This window comes from Paroedura picta, chromosome 6 (genome assembly GCF_049243985.1).
Source record: "Paroedura picta isolate Pp20150507F chromosome 6, Ppicta_v3.0, whole genome shotgun sequence".
Lineage (NCBI taxonomy): Eukaryota > Metazoa > Chordata > Lepidosauria > Squamata > Gekkonidae > Paroedura > Paroedura picta.
Genome location: NC_135374.1, coordinates 60,854,803 through 60,872,598, shown reverse-complemented (window position 1 = coordinate 60,872,598; position 17,796 = coordinate 60,854,803). Strand labels below are relative to the sequence as shown.

At 41.4% G+C, this 17,796-nt stretch overlaps 1 protein-coding gene across 3 annotated transcripts in view; it reads right to left on the bottom strand.

Annotated features, from left to right (window-relative positions):
• Nucleotides 1-292: 292 nt before the first annotated feature.
• Nucleotides 293-17,796, bottom strand: part of KCNJ15 (potassium inwardly rectifying channel subfamily J member 15) — a 31,950-nt gene continuing 14,446 nt past the window's right edge. For 2 of the 3 annotated variants that reach the window (XM_077342689.1, XM_077342688.1), the window contains one exon: nt 293-2,582. In XM_077342689.1, the coding sequence (XP_077198804.1) occupies nt 1,442-2,566 (1,125 nt within the window). In that variant the 5' untranslated portion in view covers nt 2,567-2,582 and the 3' untranslated portion in view covers nt 293-1,441. Of the gene's footprint in view, nt 2,583-6,279; nt 6,615-17,796 lie in introns of those variants that run through there. The other variant, XM_077342691.1, reaches the window with a different exon arrangement.

Sequence of the window (17,796 nt, the reverse complement as noted above, 5' to 3'; positions counted from 1 at the left end):
TGCAATGCTTTATCATATAGGCTGGCACCCAGGTCAATTCCATTCCCAGAAGCATGACATCCCCCTCCTCACTGCATCCCTTTGCATGCTTAGATCTGTCCCATGAGATCCAGCCCTACACGAGATACACATTTTAAAAAGACACCAAGTACACAATAAAATATAGGGTGACGACCACATGAAGTTGATAGGCTGACCTTACTATATGCCATATAAAATCACTAAATAGTAAAGACTAAATCACTCATTTTTATAGGCTAGCTAAACATTACACAGAGACCGTGTGAAATAGTTGACTGTAAAGGTTTCAGAAAGCTTTATTCAGGAATATTAAACAAGGCTCCAAACAAAAGCAAGCATGTTACTATAATGCTACTACTATGTTACTATAGCTTCCAGTATGTTACATGTTACTATAATACAATATACACGGCATAAAACAATAGTGTTAACTGCAATAGTATATTTTTTACTCTTTAACAACTATTTTCACCCCATGCTTAAAAATAGCACCATAAAGCAGAGTATTCTCTAAACACCCAAGGTCATTTTTTTAAATTTACAAATGACCAGTTATACTGGTGAGATGAAGTCTTTCCCTACCAGACTTTCATGGCAGACAGGGGAGAAACCGTGCTTAGATACTCCTTTCCATCCTTGTGGCTAGGTGGTCAAAGAGCAGTACAAGTTGTTTGTGATCTGGAGGCAGTTCTTTAACTCATCAAGCATCTTGCATTGCTATCTGCCATTAAAAGGTCATGTCTTCCTCTGCTCTTCCTTTTTCATGCTTCTTTGAAATGCTCAATCACTCCTCAGACATAACACAGATATTTACTCTGGCTCTAGTAGGGATTATTTAATCTAGGTGGATGCTGCTGGATAACTCTTCAAAAACTGAAAATTACAATTTTCAAAGGAGGTTCTGCACCAGCACCAAAAAATGTGCCCTTGCCAACCTTGCCTAAACCTCTTATGGCACTGGGGCAGCCATTTTAGAGACTATCTGCTATTATCAAACAAATAGTTTTCTGTCTTGAAGCTTGATTTGTAAAAATCTGATTTCTAATCCCACTATTTTTCTGCACACACTTTCCCCCCTTTTCTTAATTAATGTGAAGCTAGGTAAATAAAGTCCTGCACATAAGCTTTCAAAAGCAACTCTTTTATCCTACTTATACAGGTAACTTATGTTGAATACATATTTGGAAATATTCAACATATCAAACTCCACATATTGACTGAAAAGCATATGATGACAGCCTTAAGAGAAATCCATTTTAGTTATCCCATTTTATAGCCCCAAGCAGCTCACCCCAACTAACACATACTTAATCAGAATGGTATTCAGATACTCTATGCATCATAACTGTTTACACAAGACTTTGCAGCCTATTTTAAGGGGAAAATACACACTTGGTTATAGTTTGTGAGAAATAAGAATTCAAACATTGCTTTGCTGAAATAACATTGTTCTGCGTTCTCTGTTTCTTTGGTCTTCCTTTCTATATTGTTCTTCCAGTTTTTGCTTTTCAGAATCCATACTGTATAAGTTGAAATCTGCATTCCTGATCTGCTCAAACTGACTGAAATCTGCAACATATTTCCCATTTTGAGAGACAGAAATCACAGGCATAAACTCATAACCCCAGAAGATTTCCTCTGGAACGTATGAGGTTCGGCTTTGGCAAACAGCACTTGTTGACTCCACTGTGGCATTCAAGAGGACAACAAGTTCAAAATCTTTTTCTAATAGGTTTTGGGGTGTAAGATCTCTCAAAGGACTGTTCTCATCCAGTATATGGTAAAAAGTCAAAGGTAAAATCAAGAAAGGACTTTCAGATGAAGAATCAACATGGAATTTGACAGTAGCTTGGTTTAGCAGGATCCGCTCACCTTCTTTGGTTTCATAGGTCTGCAGGAGCTTTCCAGATAGCTGGCACTGAATCAGAAGGCTCTTTCTCATATTTGCCACTCGAATCACCAGGCAAAGATGTCCATTGTGTTTGGTGATAACAGCACAATGGCTGAATTTAATGGTCTCAGCCCGCTTTTTAGGTCTGGCAATTTTGGCTAGGAAAGTACCAGTGATGAAGATTTCAATCAAGGTTGTGATGACCAGTTGAGCAACTAAGAGGAAAATAGCATGAGGGCACTCCTCAGTGATGAAACGAAAACCATAACCAATGGTTGTTTGGGACTCCAAAGAAAACAGAAATGCTCCAGTTAGTGAGTCTACATTCATGACACAGGGGACATGTTGGTGTGAGAATTTGGTTTCTTCCAGGTCTCCATGAATAAACGCAATGGCATAGTAAACAACTCCAAAAAGAAACCAAGTCATTACAAAAGTAGCTACAAACAAAGTAAGTTTATATCTCCACTTCATGTCAATGACTGTGGTCCACAAATCCTGAAGATAAAGCAAGTAAATACCATCCACCTTATCAATCCTGACATTGCTGTGACCACTTTTGGACATCACACGGGGTTTGCATTTCTTCACCTTAGCACCAATGGCCTCATTTACTAGTGGGCTTTGTGACATGTTGATCTGTGTGGCTTCCATTGTCAGTGTCTCAGACCTAAAAAGATACGAGGACAAGATTATTTAAGAAAACATTAGCAATGGCATAATAAGTAGACTCCACATTAAAATAATTGAAGGATTATAATTTCGTTACATTTGTATAGTCAGAAAGCAGCTAGGTTTTAAAGTTGTCAGAAGGAATGTGAAATGTTGTACTAAGCAGAAAATAATCTTCCTGATTTCCACATCAACATAAATTATCTGGAAAACAATTGTAGCACAACAACTCTTCCTTGCATTATAATGCTTCTCAAATACAGCATGTATGGAAACAAAGGAAATGCAGGCACTCAGAAAGGTCTTTCATCAAAACCAGATTATTTTAACTTGATCCCTCCAAACCAGTCTTGTACTGAGGCCTTCCCTGGAAATTCTGGCAAAAATCTTTTCAAGCAACAATTTTGATTGTGATTTTCATAAATGAAATAATTATTTCTAACTCTTCACTGAACAGGCAACTGTGTTTGAGGAACAGGAAAATAAACAGTCTCATGAATGCAGAGACACATTTGAGGGAGAAATTTTTGCACCTGAAAATTCTTCAAAGGTTTTACATCATGTACCTCTCCTATTTCAAAGTGGAAAACCTGATATAATTCACAAATATAACTCTCTAGCATTTGGGCCCAGCCGAGGGCAATCACAGGAGACAATAGACCATAAAACTCTCATTTGTTTACTGTGTATCCCAGTTCAATCCAGGTGGAGATTAAGCGTGCCTACATCCAGGACCGAACAAAGCAAAGAGCATGGGAGGAGCCCGTCCTTGCTAGCTTGAAGAGACAAAAAAGAATCAGACAGTGGTTACGTAGTGCAAGGCCAGAGCAAGTTAACAGGAGTTTCCAATAACAAAACTTCCTGATCTTAAAAAAAGGCTCCCAGACTTGCATCCTTTGTAGTCTGCTGCTTCGTGCAGCTAGCATTGTTTTGTTCCATTGTTTGACTTCAAGAGAGAGCTTTAATAAGTGATTCATTTGTATGAAACACAGGGGGGGGGGGGATACTTCTCCCTTGTAACTACTTAAAAGATCATTTCTGGAAACCAAAGATAGACTTGTAGTAGAGATGTGTGCCAATCGAGGATAGCAATGTAATTATTCATGATTGTAACTTTCCTGTTTTGTCAGTAGAAGAATATTTATGTTTACACCCATGACTGAGTAACTGCTGGCAGGATGAAGGTAAATGACAATTTTAGCTTTATTTCCTTCAGCAACTACAATTATTAAGGCTAAACTCCTTTCTTCTTCTAAGACTTACTGTAGAATAAGAAGTGTTTCATAGAGGTATCACAATGCATTAAAAAAATAGTGAGGCTGTCAAATCAACCCTTATACACTACACAACGTATCCGGTCAACAAACAGGAAAAAAAAGAGATTACAAAACCTTGAGTGATTTGGACAAGAACAATAGAGAGTGGAAGTGTATCAGTGGGGGTTGCAACTCATTCACAAATGCCTTTTAGACAAGCCAAAAAGTTGGAAATAGAACTAAGGAAATGCAGGCTAACTTCATTGCTGAACTAACAACATGCAGATTCCTATAGAAAAAACCATCAGGGGAAACAAAAGGCATGACATGTGTGACATGAGAAACCACAGCTGATCGTACTCTGGGCAAGAAAAGGCACTCAAATATATAAACTTAATGGAGAGCAGCCTGATACAGAATGTTTATTTCCCTCACCCCATTCCAATGACAACTTGTACAACCTTTGCAAAGTCTACATGGGCTCTCTGATGCCCAAATGGGACCCCTATGGCAGTCACTGACTGGGAGCAGCACATTCTTTTGGGTTTCCAGAACTGGAATGGAAAAGCCCTTAGGGAAGGAAGCTTCACATGTCTATCACATCTCCTAACCCCAGAATGAAATGTTGATTGGGGTGCCTGGAGTCACACACAGGGGCTAAGGCTGCACCCAAGCGAATACTTTTCCTTTCTTTTCTGTCTCTCTGCCTACTGTTTAAACACTGGTTTGCTTACATAAGTCAATCCCCAAATGATGAGAACTTGACAGTTGCCAGGAGAATCTTTTTTTCAAGCATGTTCCTTTTTGTATAGATAGCTTTCACTGCTATTTATTTACTAATTAATTTTTTTCTATCCCACCTTTTCAAGCAGGTTCCAAGAAAGACACAAAAGGGGGGGGGGACAGCCAGGGAATGGTTTCTCTTCAAGACTTCAGTTGTACTGGAATCCCTTTGTCAGGATCAGTTTGAAAAGAAGAATTTCAGCCTTGAGAGTCAGCATGGTGTAACAATTAGAATGTCAGAATAGGATATGTCAAGTTCTAATCCCTGCTTTGCCATGGAAGATCACTGGATGACTTTAGGGCAATTACTTTCTCTGCTAATCTATCTCACAGAGTTATTATGAGGACAAAATGGAGGAGAAGAGCATTATTTTTGTAAGCTCTGTTGGGTCCCATTTGGAAGAAAAGTGAGGTATACATATCTACATAAATACATCTAAATTAACAATGCAGACTATAATTTTCTGTCTCAAGAAAAAGGTACTCACTAGGACAGCTCCATCCAGCTCATTCCCATAAATGTGCAAGGACCTGCTTAGCAGTAAGCATCCCTAGCATGTCACTAATGCCAAAAGTTAGCTTGAAACAGTACACTTTGTGTAATGGGATGTCCACAAATCTTTGGCTGGGGATACAGAAACTTCTCACCACCAAACACAGAGCCAAGATTAGGCTCAAAATCTGATCTATACAAAAGGCCAAGTTTGAGTAACAGCTTTTACCCAGAAATACCAGCTGCCTGGAAACCCCGAACAATAATAATTGGAAGATGGAAAGTCTGAATAAGGGGAGCAAAGGGGCTGTACTCCAGAATCTTATGACTCAGTAGAAGGAGCTAATTGAGAAGAATGATTTGAACTCTGGAGAAGGTTCTGTCAATGCACCAGGGACCCATTTTCTACTTTTATTCCCATATTCTTCACATCTTCTCCATTAATCTGAACAGGTATTTCCTTAGTTCTTCCCTATCTTCTACTTCGGCACATACCCTGAAACCCCTGTTCACATCGGCATTTCTTAAATCTTGTAACCATTTGTTGTTATATTTTCTTTTCTGTTTGATATTTGTAATTATTTTTAAACAATTTAAACATATTGCATATAAGACGGATGGAATAAACCTGTTAAAGATATGTGCCTTAAGAACACAAGCCTTTCAACTGAAAGGAAACCCCAGGTCTGAGAAGCAGCCACCAAGAACACTTCTGGGTGTACTTTTCATGGTTTGTTACTTTGACCCCAAATGTTCTCAGGCATTCGTAAGAAATCTAACTGTGATATATAAGTAGTTTGAGGAGCTCAAAGCTTTTTAGAGCTTTAGCATGTCAAATCAGACTACATTTATCTCTGAATAAAACTGGAGAACATTCGTGAATCTCTACTAAGACCGTGTTGTTTTCCTCCCTAAATCATTTCTCAGGTGGAATGGCTTCAGGTTGTCTCTTCCAAAGAGCCACAGTTAATCTTTACCCCTGCATGACCTATGAGTACAACTGGACTTGCTTTCACTTTTTCAATTGCTCCTTGGCTCCTGTGAACTTTCATTTTCCCACTGATATTTTCAGGCAGTATCTCCACTGTTGTCAATGTTACACAGCACAGAATTTCTGGATCTTGACTTCAGAGCATTAAATAAGTATTAGAATAGTATCTCACCAGTCCTTGGTACCTTCCTCTCTCCATTTGTGTTCTTTATTAGGGAGAATTCGTATACCAGTTAGTCACTTCCTTTCCTCTCCTGGAATGGATCCCATCCGATCCTGGCCTTTCCCCACCCAGCTTCCTGTGTGTTGTTTCCTTCATCATCTCTCTTCTCGTGTAATCCTGAATTTCTGTTGTTCATATCTTTACAACCCAGAGAAATTCATGTTGGATTCTTTAGACTGAAGAACTTCTCCTTTATTCTCTGCGATGCTTGTCAAATGAATAGGCAGTCGCCTGCCTTGGTGTGCTGCCTCAGGTCAGTAGTCACTCTGTTTCAGTATTGTAGCCCATTCTAGCAGCACCAGAGGAAAATACCCTGAGGCAGGCAGTGAGTTTATCCTTAAAGGCAATCCTCATTCCCCACCCCCCTCCTTCTTCTTCCCAAATTGACTGACTTGTGCCTGGAAGCATGGAAGACTGCATTCTTTCCAAACCTCTGCTTTGTTTATTCCAATATTCACTGTCGTAACACTAGATATTCCAGTTCCTCCTATAAATACACAGTCCATTTTTCTAGTCTTTTCATTGTCAGTGACACATGGCGGGCCAATGCGTTCTCCAGCCTGATTTTGTGAAGAGATGGAAAAGATTTCTTTGTGCCAGATTAGCATCCTCCTCCTTTTGTTGCCAACAAGCAATCTCATATTTTTGTGCAGGGACACAGACTAAAAGGAAAGGATGGACCTGTCTGGCCCATATGCATCTCCTGTAGTGGTACTAGTAACTCTGCTTGTAGGAAAGGTTTCAGTGAAAATTGTGGAAATAGAGTGGCAGACAGAGAGGGCCACATAGATCAGGAAGGCCAACTAAGAGGCTGGGAGGTACCTGCAATGAAGAGGGCCTGGGGTCATGTAAGGATGAACTTTGTGTGTAAAATCAGAGTGAATTGGTAGCAGAGCATGCAATGGATCTCCCTCCCTTCCCATATGTGTGTGTGTGTGTAAGAGAGAAAAGTGGGGGAGGGGAGAGAATGAGCACCATATGTTGAAATTAAATGTGGCAGACTTATTTTACTTGTTTGATTGAGTCTGTTCCAGTTCTCAGCCTCAGGTTTCTTAGGTGGCTTCTATCAAAACATAAAAATACAATCTACAATAAAACCCTGAACCAATGGTGAAAGCAGCCCAAAGTAACGCTGGCATTCTGAAAACTCTTTAAAGCCAGAAAGCAACAATCAAGAACACAGACAACCTAACACAGAGAGGCCTGGATGAACAGAACAGAACTTGCCTGCTGGTGTCTGAAACCGAAGCGACTGGGCACTGGGCAGTGGACGTGCAACAGCAGGGAGGTCATTCTAATGAAGGGGTGTTGCCCTGGAACAGTCTCTTATCCACCTCCTTTATGATTGGGGGGTAGGATGAACTGAAGTATCTTCTCATCTGCTCATTTTTTTTATGACAATGGGCTTCAATAGTTTTAATAAGATCAAACCCTACCTCATACCCTGGGCCCATCTAGTTCAGTATTATCTACTCTGGGAGTAGTTTACCGATTTCTCTCTGGGAGGAAAAAAAAACAAAAAAACTTTCCCAAAGACTTTCTGGGATGCTTTTAAATACCTTTAAAAAGGTATTTAAAACAGACATGCTTCGTTCTTTACTGCTTTATAGATTTCTTCGAAGTATTCATAAGTAAAGCGCTAAAAGACTACCATTTAGTAGTTCACATTTGCATTCCCTGCTGGCTATCAAATAAGCCCAGAGCCATATGGAAGTGCAGTATAAAAATCTAAAATAAATAAATAAATAAATCCCATATATTTACACACAGAGACTTATAAAACAATATCTGGCGCTTACACATGAAAGATTAATGTGCAAAACATGAAGTCAGGCCAAAAGGTTTATGGCACATAGCCTGTGATCATAAACCATTTATGTTATAAGACAAATCCATTGATTTCAGTTAGATTCAGTTGTGGGCAAGAACTGTAGGACCGCAGCCATAATCAATTCAACATGAACTGGCTTGTGACAACTACTGTTGTTTAGTGACCAGCAAGCTTTACTTTATTTGACACTTATTGATCCAGATTTTTTTATATAACAGGAGTAAAATTCATCTTGAAATAAAAACTTCTACATCTGCTATTAATTTTTAATAACAGCAGTTCTAAAAAATGCCATTGGAAGAGAGACAAACACTTCATGCAAAACGTTCCCCTCATCCTGCTGTGTTTAGATTATTTTATTACTATTATTATTATTTTATGAATGACATTTCCGGACTTACAAAACACTCAGAACTTCTTTGCATCTCTCTTGCCGGGTCATGGTTTCAAACTTCCTTGAATTCAAAGTGGATCTTCATTAGCACAGCTAGCGATCCAAAGCAGAAGTCAGTCATTTCCCCACCTCTATCTCACCCTCACTCCAGCTCATGCTGTGTGAATATTACCGACCTCTGGAAGATAGCAAGCTTTTATACAAACATCAACTCATTTAAAGACTCCACTTTCCATTCTTAGGGGTCTAAATGTTAGACTTAACCTGCTGCTTGCACAGAGATCTCATCTTTCACATGTGCTTACAGAAATAATACTGAACACTTCCATTCAGTATCACTTTACATCTTCAAAGTGCTAAACAAACATGAATTAACCTTAGCTACAATCCTGCAGAGAAGGTGTATCCTATTCTCATTTTACTTACATAGCAGGAAGCTAACCTAGGGTGGTTAATGACTTACACAAATTCTGTAATGAATGAGTAGCAGAAATAGGCATCACAAAACTGGCCTTTATCTCCCCCACCCTTTTGGTAAAGGTTTTGGTAACTGTTAGACAAGTACCATTGAGAACTAGTGTGGCTTAATGGTCAGAGATAGACCAGGATGCAGGAAGCCCAGGTTTGAATCCCTGCTTGTGCCATGGAAACTAGTTGGGTGACCTTGGGCAAGTCACACTCACAGGGTTGTTGTGGGAATACAGTGGAGGAAAGAAGAATGATGTGAGCCTCATTGGTTTTCTACTTGGGGAAAAAGGCATGGTATAAACAAATTAAATTTAAAAAATCTATTACCATTAAGCTCATTGATTTATTCATCTCAGTTCAGGATATGGTCTATGATTAGACCAAACATTAAATTTGTTAGGCAAACCCAACAGAACTCATCCTTAATGTGTGGCCTAGTGCACACCCTAAAAAAGGGACAGGGCAGAATCCGCTCCTGAGCTTGCACAGTGGCAAAAGGCTTCAGGTTCCTGCATTCCACCAAACATGATTTTGCTAAAATAAAAGGGCTTTGGGGAGCAAACTGTTTTGTCTTACTTGCAATCATGTGCTACAGGCCAAGTGCTTTCAAGGGACTCGCATGGTGCCTCTCCCACAGGGCCATTTACCTCCCAGTGCTAATTGTGAAGAAGATAAAAGAAGCCAGCCGGGCTGCAGCCATCTACAAACTAATTTCTATGGTGGCTGAAAGGTGACAATACAAAAAGTCAGTTTATCCTACCTTCCTAAATTCAGCTTCTGACTGGATGGGGTAGCTGGGGGTGGGGATTTTTGGCTTCCTTGTTGCTGTGTGTGGGAGATTTCAGAACGGAACCAGTTTCTTCTTCCAAAAACCCAGCCAAGACTTACCTCAGCCAAACATTGATACGGCGGAGGGCTTGCTGGGAGGTCATAGTCCCATCGTATACTGGTCAGACCACACCTGGAGTACTGTGTGCAGTTCAGGAGGCCTCACTTCAAGAAGGACGTAGATAAAATTGAAAGGGTACAGAAGAGAGCGACGAGGATGATCTGGGGCCAAGGGACCAAGCCCTATGAAGATAGGTTGAGGGACTTGGGAATGTTCAGCCTGGAGAAAAGGAGGTTGAGAGGGGTCATGATAGCCCTCTTTAAGTATTTGAAAGGTTGTCATTTGGAGGAGGGCAGGATGCTGTTCCCGTTGGCTTCAGAGGAAAGGACACGCAGTAATGGGTTTAAACTATAAGTACAATGATATAGGCTAGATATCAGGAAAAAAATTTTCAAAGTCAGAGTAGTTCAGCAGTGGAATAGGCTGCCTAAGGAGGTGGTGAGCTCCCCCTCACTGGCAGTCTTCAAGCAAAGGTTGGATACACACTTTTCTTGGATGCTTTAGGATGCTTTGGGCTGATCCTGCATTGAGCAGGGGGTTGGACTAGATGGCCTGTATGGCCCCTTCCAACTCTATGATTCTATGATTCTATGCAAAGAAGAATGATGTAAGCTACTTTGGGTCCCCCATGATTCTATGATTCTATGATTCTATGAGATAGAAGTGATCACCCAGAGGCCCTCTAGTATGCGCGCTGACAGAATGCAGTGTGCACAGCGTCAAGGGCAGGGTGGGACCTCTGTTCTGGCTTGGAAAGCAAGCAATTCAGAGATCTTCTCATGAGCAAGCCTCTTTCTTTGGACTCTGCTGTCTCGTCTTGTTTCCTTCAGTGTTCTGCTCTCTATTCCAGCAGTAATAGCTACATTGCATCTAGGGAGCAGGGAATTAAAAAAAGTTGTATGCTCATGAGCTGGGGTTTGGAGAGGCAGGGCAAATAACCCTCAAGGCATTTGTTTAGAGGATCACTGTTTGTGTTGAAGCATTTCCTGAAAGCCTTTCCCTCTGAATCAACAAAAGAATTGAAGGGTTTAGCTTCATTCAAAAGTACCTCTCTTGTGCTGAAAAGGACTTTAGTTATTTGGCTTTGGAAGAAATGCCCTTTGATGGCAAATTTCAAAGTGAATCTTTTCTACCCCCTGTATCTGATGAAGTGTGCATGTACATGAAAGCTTCTACCTTGAATAAAATGTTGTTGGTAGAAACGTGCTACTATAGGACTCAATGTTACTTTGATCTAGCTTGTTCTGCCACATGGCTCTTTGCTGAAGGATGTGGTGTGATCCTAAGCATGTTTGCCTGTAAGCTAAGCTGACCAGGTGTCCGGATTCTGGTGGGACAGTCACGGTTTTGCTCCAAATGCCCCACATCCTGCCATGTTCCATAAAAGTCCTGTGTGCCTGTGACCTCCCCCGCCTCCGAGTGCACCACATGCTGCTTTCTGCATTCTGGCCCCCCCCCCAAAAAATCCCAGTGACTGAGCCACACGCTTTCTCAGCAGCTTTCCTACCACAGCTGAGCCCAGCTTGCAGGGCGCATGACCGCTGCCCCCTCGCATGGGCTTTTCACGCAGCTCCCCTTCCCTGCCAAGGCAGCAAGTCTTGGCTCTCCAGCCACCACCTCCCCTCCCGGGTGCCCCCTTGGAGAAGCGTCTGTGCCTCAGCTCTGCTTGCTCGTCTTTTGCACATCGCCTTTCTTGGCTGGAGCGGCTGTTCCTCGGAATGAAGGAGGGACGCCTGTGGAGCAGGTAAGAGGTGCCCTTTTGGCGCCAACCCAGACCCTGGCTTGGAGGCGGCTTCTGTCCAATCGTCGGTCATTTATTGCGTTGCCGAGCAACGCGATAATTTAGAGGTGCTACTCATTTACTCTGGAATTGGCACAATCTGTTGACTCAGTTTATAGGCTGCCCAGCTGATGTTTTGGTCAACTTGTCACATTCACATATTTTCCCTGTTCTTTCTCCATTTTCTGTAGCAAATTACCATCACCGATTTTTAAAAATATATATTATTTTCATTTGCCTTATTTTGTAATTGTATAATTACAATAATAAACAATAAAATTAGGAATGATGATTTTGGATTGTTACAAAGTAAAAAACCATAGTACAATCCTAAACAGAGTTATCCCCTTCTAAGTTTATTGAAGTCAGTGAGTTAGAAAGATGCAGCTGTGTTTAGGATTGCACAGTAAAAGTCCCTCCAGCTGATAATTAATCATTTACTCATGATTATCTTGAAAGCAACTGCCAGCCTGGAGAGAACAAAAAGTATTAAGAGGGCTAAAAGCAAAAAAACAAAAAACAAAAAAGTGCAAGCAAATGGCCGGGTCACTTCATTGCTGAAAATTTACTTCTGTGTAGACCTGCAGAATAGGCTGTTTCCCTTGGGAGACCACCAAGGAAGACTCTGCAAAGGAAGGCAACAGGAAACCACTTTTGCTTCTCACATGCTGTGAAAGCCCCTTGCTAGGATCACCATAAGTCGGTTGTGACTCAATGGCACATATACACATATGTTCGGTTCCACATAGAATTCTCATTTCAACATGAAAAATAATACACGACAAACTGACATGATGAAGCTACTATAAAGTGAACTTATTAGATGGTGACTGGTCATGCTTCAGTATGTCCTTTTATTAGGATGAGGTTGTTGTTTACATTCCCTCTTGCTTGAACCCATTTTCCATACATTTTCCTGAACATTGTATGCCAAGATGTGCTTCACATGTGGCTTATCAGAACGCTCACATTAATCAATCCATTTGTCAGAACCAGTTTGGTTCTGACACCATTGCAGCTTCATTACATAAACAGTATCCTAGCTGTTCAACCATGTCTGCCCTAGTTCAGAGCACAGGAGTGTATGGAGGAGATGAGCAGCATAGTGCAGATAAGTAGCACTTCATTCCTCTCAACACATTTGATGACTTTGATCTTTGTTGACCCTCAGAGGAACTGATTGGCCACTGTGTTAGACAGGATGCTGGACTAGATGGACCACTGGTCTGATACAGGAGGACTCTTATATACTAAATCCCTACTTGTTACCTAAAATCTCACCAGGTGACCTTAGGCCAGTCATACTTTTTAAACCTAACCTACCTTCACAGGGTTGTTGTGATAAAATGGAGGAATTATCCCTGAAAGACTATCCCAGAAAGACGAAAACACTGCAGGAGCTCTAAGAAGCCTATTTGGATGAACAGAGAACTTTAAGAGGAACTAAGAAAGAAAAGGAAAATGTTCAGGAAATGGAGGGAAGGACAGAGCTCTAAAGAAGAGTACCTCCAGGTTACTAGGCACTGTAGATCAATCATCAGAAAGGCCAAAGCTGAGAGTGAGCTAACATTGGCCAGGGAAGCCCATTGTAACAAGAAAAGATTTTTCAGTTATGTGAGGAGCAAACGTAAAGTAAAGGAGGCAATAGGCCCACTGTTGGGTGCGGATGGACAAACTCTAATGGAGGATGCAGAAAAAGCAGAAAGGCTTAGTGCCTATTTTACATCTGTTTTTTCCCACAGGTAAAAGTGTTTAGGCACATCTAGAGATGGCCATAGCCAAAGGATAGTGTATGAGTGGCAGGTTAACATGGATAGAGAGGTTGTCAAAAGGCATTTAGCTGCACTGGATGAGTTCAAATCCCCTGGTCTGGATGAAATGCACCCGAGAGTGCTCAAAGAACTTTCCAGAGAACTTGCACAGCCCTTGTCCATCATCTTCGGAACCTCTTTAAGGAATGGAGATGTCCCGGAGGACTGGAAGAGAGCAAATGTTATTCCGATCTTCAAAAAAGGGAGGAAGGATGACCCGGGAAACTACAGACCAGTGAGTCTGACCTCTGTTGTGGGGAAGATAATGGAGCAGATATTAAAGGGAACAATCTGCAAACATCTGAAGGACAATTTGGTGATCCAAGGAAGTCCGCATGGATTTGTCTCCAACAGGTCCTGCCAGACCAACCTGGTTTCCTTTTTTGACCAAGTAACAGGTTTGCTGGATCGGGGAAATTCGGTTGATGTCGTTTACTTGGATTTTAGTAAAGCTTTTGACAAGGTTCCCCATGATGTTCTGATGGATAAGTTGAAGGACTGCAATCTGGATGTTCAGATAGTTAAGTGGATAGGGAATTGGTTAGAGAACCACACTCAAAGAGTTGTTGTCAATGGTGTTTCATCAGACTGGAGAGAGGTGAGTAGCAGCGTACCTCAGGGCTTGGGGCTCGGCCCGGTACTTTTAAACATATTTATTAATGATCTAGATAAGGGGGTGGAGGGACTACTCATCAAGTTTGCAGATGACACCAAATCGGGAGGACTGGCAAATACTCCGGAAGATAGAGACAGAGTTCAACGAGATCTGAACACAATGGAAAAATGGGCAAATGAGAACAAGATGCAATTTAATAAAGATAAATGTAAAGTTCTGCATCTGGGTCAGAAAAATGAAAAGCATGCCTACTGGATGGGGGATACGCTTCTAGGTAACACTGTGTGTGAACGAGACCTTGGGGTACTTGTGGATTGTAAACTAAACATGAGCAGGCAGTGTGATGCAGCGGTAAAAAAGGCAAATGCCATTTTGGGCTGTATCAACAGGGGCATCACATCAAAATCACAAGATGTCTTAGTCCCATTGTATATGGCACTGGTCAGACCACACCTGGAGTACTGTGTGCAGTTCTGGAGGCCTCACTTCAAGAAGGTCGTAGATAAAATTGAAAGGGTTCAGAGGAGAGCGACGAAGATGATCTGGGGCCAAGGGACCAAGCCCTATGAAGATAGGTTGAGGGACTTGGGAATGTTCAGCCTGGAGAAAAGGAGGTTGAGAGGGGACACGATAGCCCTCTTTAAGTATTTGAAAGGTTGTCACTTGGAGGAGGGCAGGATGCTGTTTCTGCAGAGGAGAGGACACGCAGTAATGGGTTTAAACTTCAAGTACAACGATATAGGCTAGATAGCAGGAAAAAAAATTTCACAGTCAGAGTAGTTCAGCAGTGGAATAGGCTGCCTAAGGAGGTGGTGAGCTTCCCCTCACTGGCAGTCTTCAAACAAAGGTTGGATACACACTTTTTTTGGATGCTTTAGGATGCTTAGGGCTGATCCTGCGTTGAGCAGGGGGTTGAACTAGATGGCCTGTATGGCCCCTTCCAACTCTATGATTCTATGATTCTATGCAAAGAAGAATGATGTAAGCTACTTTGGGTCCCCTTGAAGAAGAAGAGTTGGTGCTTATATGCCACTTTTCACTAGCGGAGTCTCGAAGTGGCTTACAATTGTCTTCCCTTTCCTCTCCCCACAACAGACACCCTGTGAGGTAGGTGAGACTGAGAGAGCCCTGATATTACTGCTCTGTCAGAACAGCTTGATCAGTGCTGTGGCGAGCCCAAGGTCACCCAGCTAGCTGCATGTGGGGGAGTGGGGGATCAAATCTAGGTCATCAGATTAGAAGTCCATGCTCCTAACCGCTGGGCTTTGGGCTTTGGGGTAAAAAGTGAGGTAAAAATGAATAAAATAAATAAATTAGGTTGTCTTGATTAGTGAAGGCGAATCTAATTTTGGTGGGTGAGTACATTCGTACTTATTTCTAAGACTTTCCTAACTGTTTGGGCCTGCTTATATCAGCATTACATCAACATTTTAAAAGGATGTAGTAAAGCAGGAGAATCAAGAATGATACATGCAAAGGGTAGAGAACAGCTTTTACAGTCTTTACAGTTTTACATGCTACTGCTGTTAAAGTTCACTGGGCTTTTCAAAACTGTACACAGAGTTATACTTGTTGATAAGAAGTTTGATAACAAGTTTATGATCACTGGTTTATGAATTGCATCATACAGATAAATGTCTATAACTAAAAGTCTTCTGAAAGCTGGGGCTGTTTTTGTCACATAAAATTAAAAGCTGAGCAAATGGATTACTTTTTAAAACTAAGCAGTGAAGAAGCAGTCAAAGAAATTCATCAGGAGGCTTTGTCTAATTAAAACACATGCAGTTATGCAGAGTGTCAAAATAATTGATATGTTTGGACAAACATTAGGCAATTTGCAAAGCTGAAACAGAAGATAATATTGTTTTCTTCCCATCCAAATCTCTGTCTCAAATTTCTTAAGAGCACAGGATGTGTGTCATACATCAGTTTCAACTACATTCACTTCAGAGAAGTCTTTGCACAGCTGTACTACAGGAACATTTCATGAAAAGTCAATAAATAGGGGATATGTTTCTTATCAGTTTCTGCAGTTTCATTTTGCCTTCCTATTGGAATATCTATCAGTACCTGTGAAGAAACATTAGCACAACTAGATTTATTGTGGTCTACAAGATGCATCCCCCTTCAAGGATCGCTGCCTTGTTGTGGCAAGGGGGCTTGCGTAGTTCAGTGAAGCTATGAGCTATACCGTGCAGGGCCACCCAAGACGGACAGGTCATAGCTGAGAGCTCTGACAAAAGGTGATCCACTGGAGAAGGAAATGGCAAACCACTCCAGTATCTTTGCCATGAAAACTCTATGGACAGTTCCAATAGGCATAACGATATGACGCTGGAAGATGAGCCCCTCAGGTCGGAAGGTGTCCAATATGCTACTGGGGATGAGCAGACGGCTAGTACGAGTAGCGCCAGAATGAATGAAGCGGCTGGGCCAAAGCCGAAAGGACGCTCAGTTGTGGAAGTAACTGGTGGCGAAAAGACAGTCCGATGCTGTAAAGATTTTTATTCCATAGGAACCTGGAACGTCAGATCCATGAATCAAGGTAAGCTGGACGTGGTCAAACAAGAAATGACAAGACTGAACATCGACATTTTAGGAATCAGTGAACTAAAATGGACAGGAATGGGTGAATTTAATTCAGATGACCATCAGGTATACTACTGTGGACAAGAATCTCGCAGAAGAAATGGAGTAGCCTTCATAATCAATAAGAGAGTAGGAAAAGCAGTCTTGGGATACAATCCCCAAAATGACAGAATGATCTCAGTTCGAATCCAAGGCAAACCATTCAACATCACAGTGATCCAGGTCTATGCCCCAACCACTGCTGCTGAAGAGGATGAAGTTGATCAGTTCTATGAAGCCCTACAACACCTTCTAGAAGCAACGCCAAAAAATGATGTACTTATCATCATGGGGGATTGGAATGCTAAAGTAGGAAGCCAAAAGATAACCGGGATAACAGGCAAGTTTGGCCTTGGAGTACAAAATGAAGCAGGGCACAGGCTGGTAGAATTTTGTCAAGAGAATACAATGGTCATAGCAAACACTCTTTTCCAACAACCCAAGAGACGACTCTACACATGGACATCACCAGACGGTCAACACAGAAATCAGATTGACTATGTGCTCTGCAGCCAAAGATGGAAAAGTTCTATCCAGTCAATAAAAACAAGACCAGGAGCTGATTGTGGTTCAGATCATGAGCTTCTTGTTGCAAAATTTAGGCTTAAATTGAAGAAAGTAGGGAAAAGCACTAGGCCACTCAGGTATGAACTAAATCATATCCCCGACGAATACACAGTAGAGGTGACAAATAGATTTAAGGAATTAGATCTGATAGACAGAGTGCCTGAAGAACTATGGACGGAGGTTCGCAACATTGTACAAGAGGCAGCAACTAAAACCATCCCAAAGAAAAAGAAATGCAAGAAATCAAAATGGCTGTCTGAGGAAGCTTTACAAATAGCTAAGGAGAGAAGGGAAGTGAAAGGCAAGGGAGAAAGAGAAAGATACACCCAATTGAATGCAGAATTCCAGAGAAAAGCTAGAAGAGATAAGAATGCCTTCTTAAATGAACAGTGCAAACAAATAGAAGAAAACAATAGAATGGGGAGGACCAGAGATCTTTTCAAGAAAATTGGAGATATGAAGAGAACGTTTCATGCAAAGTT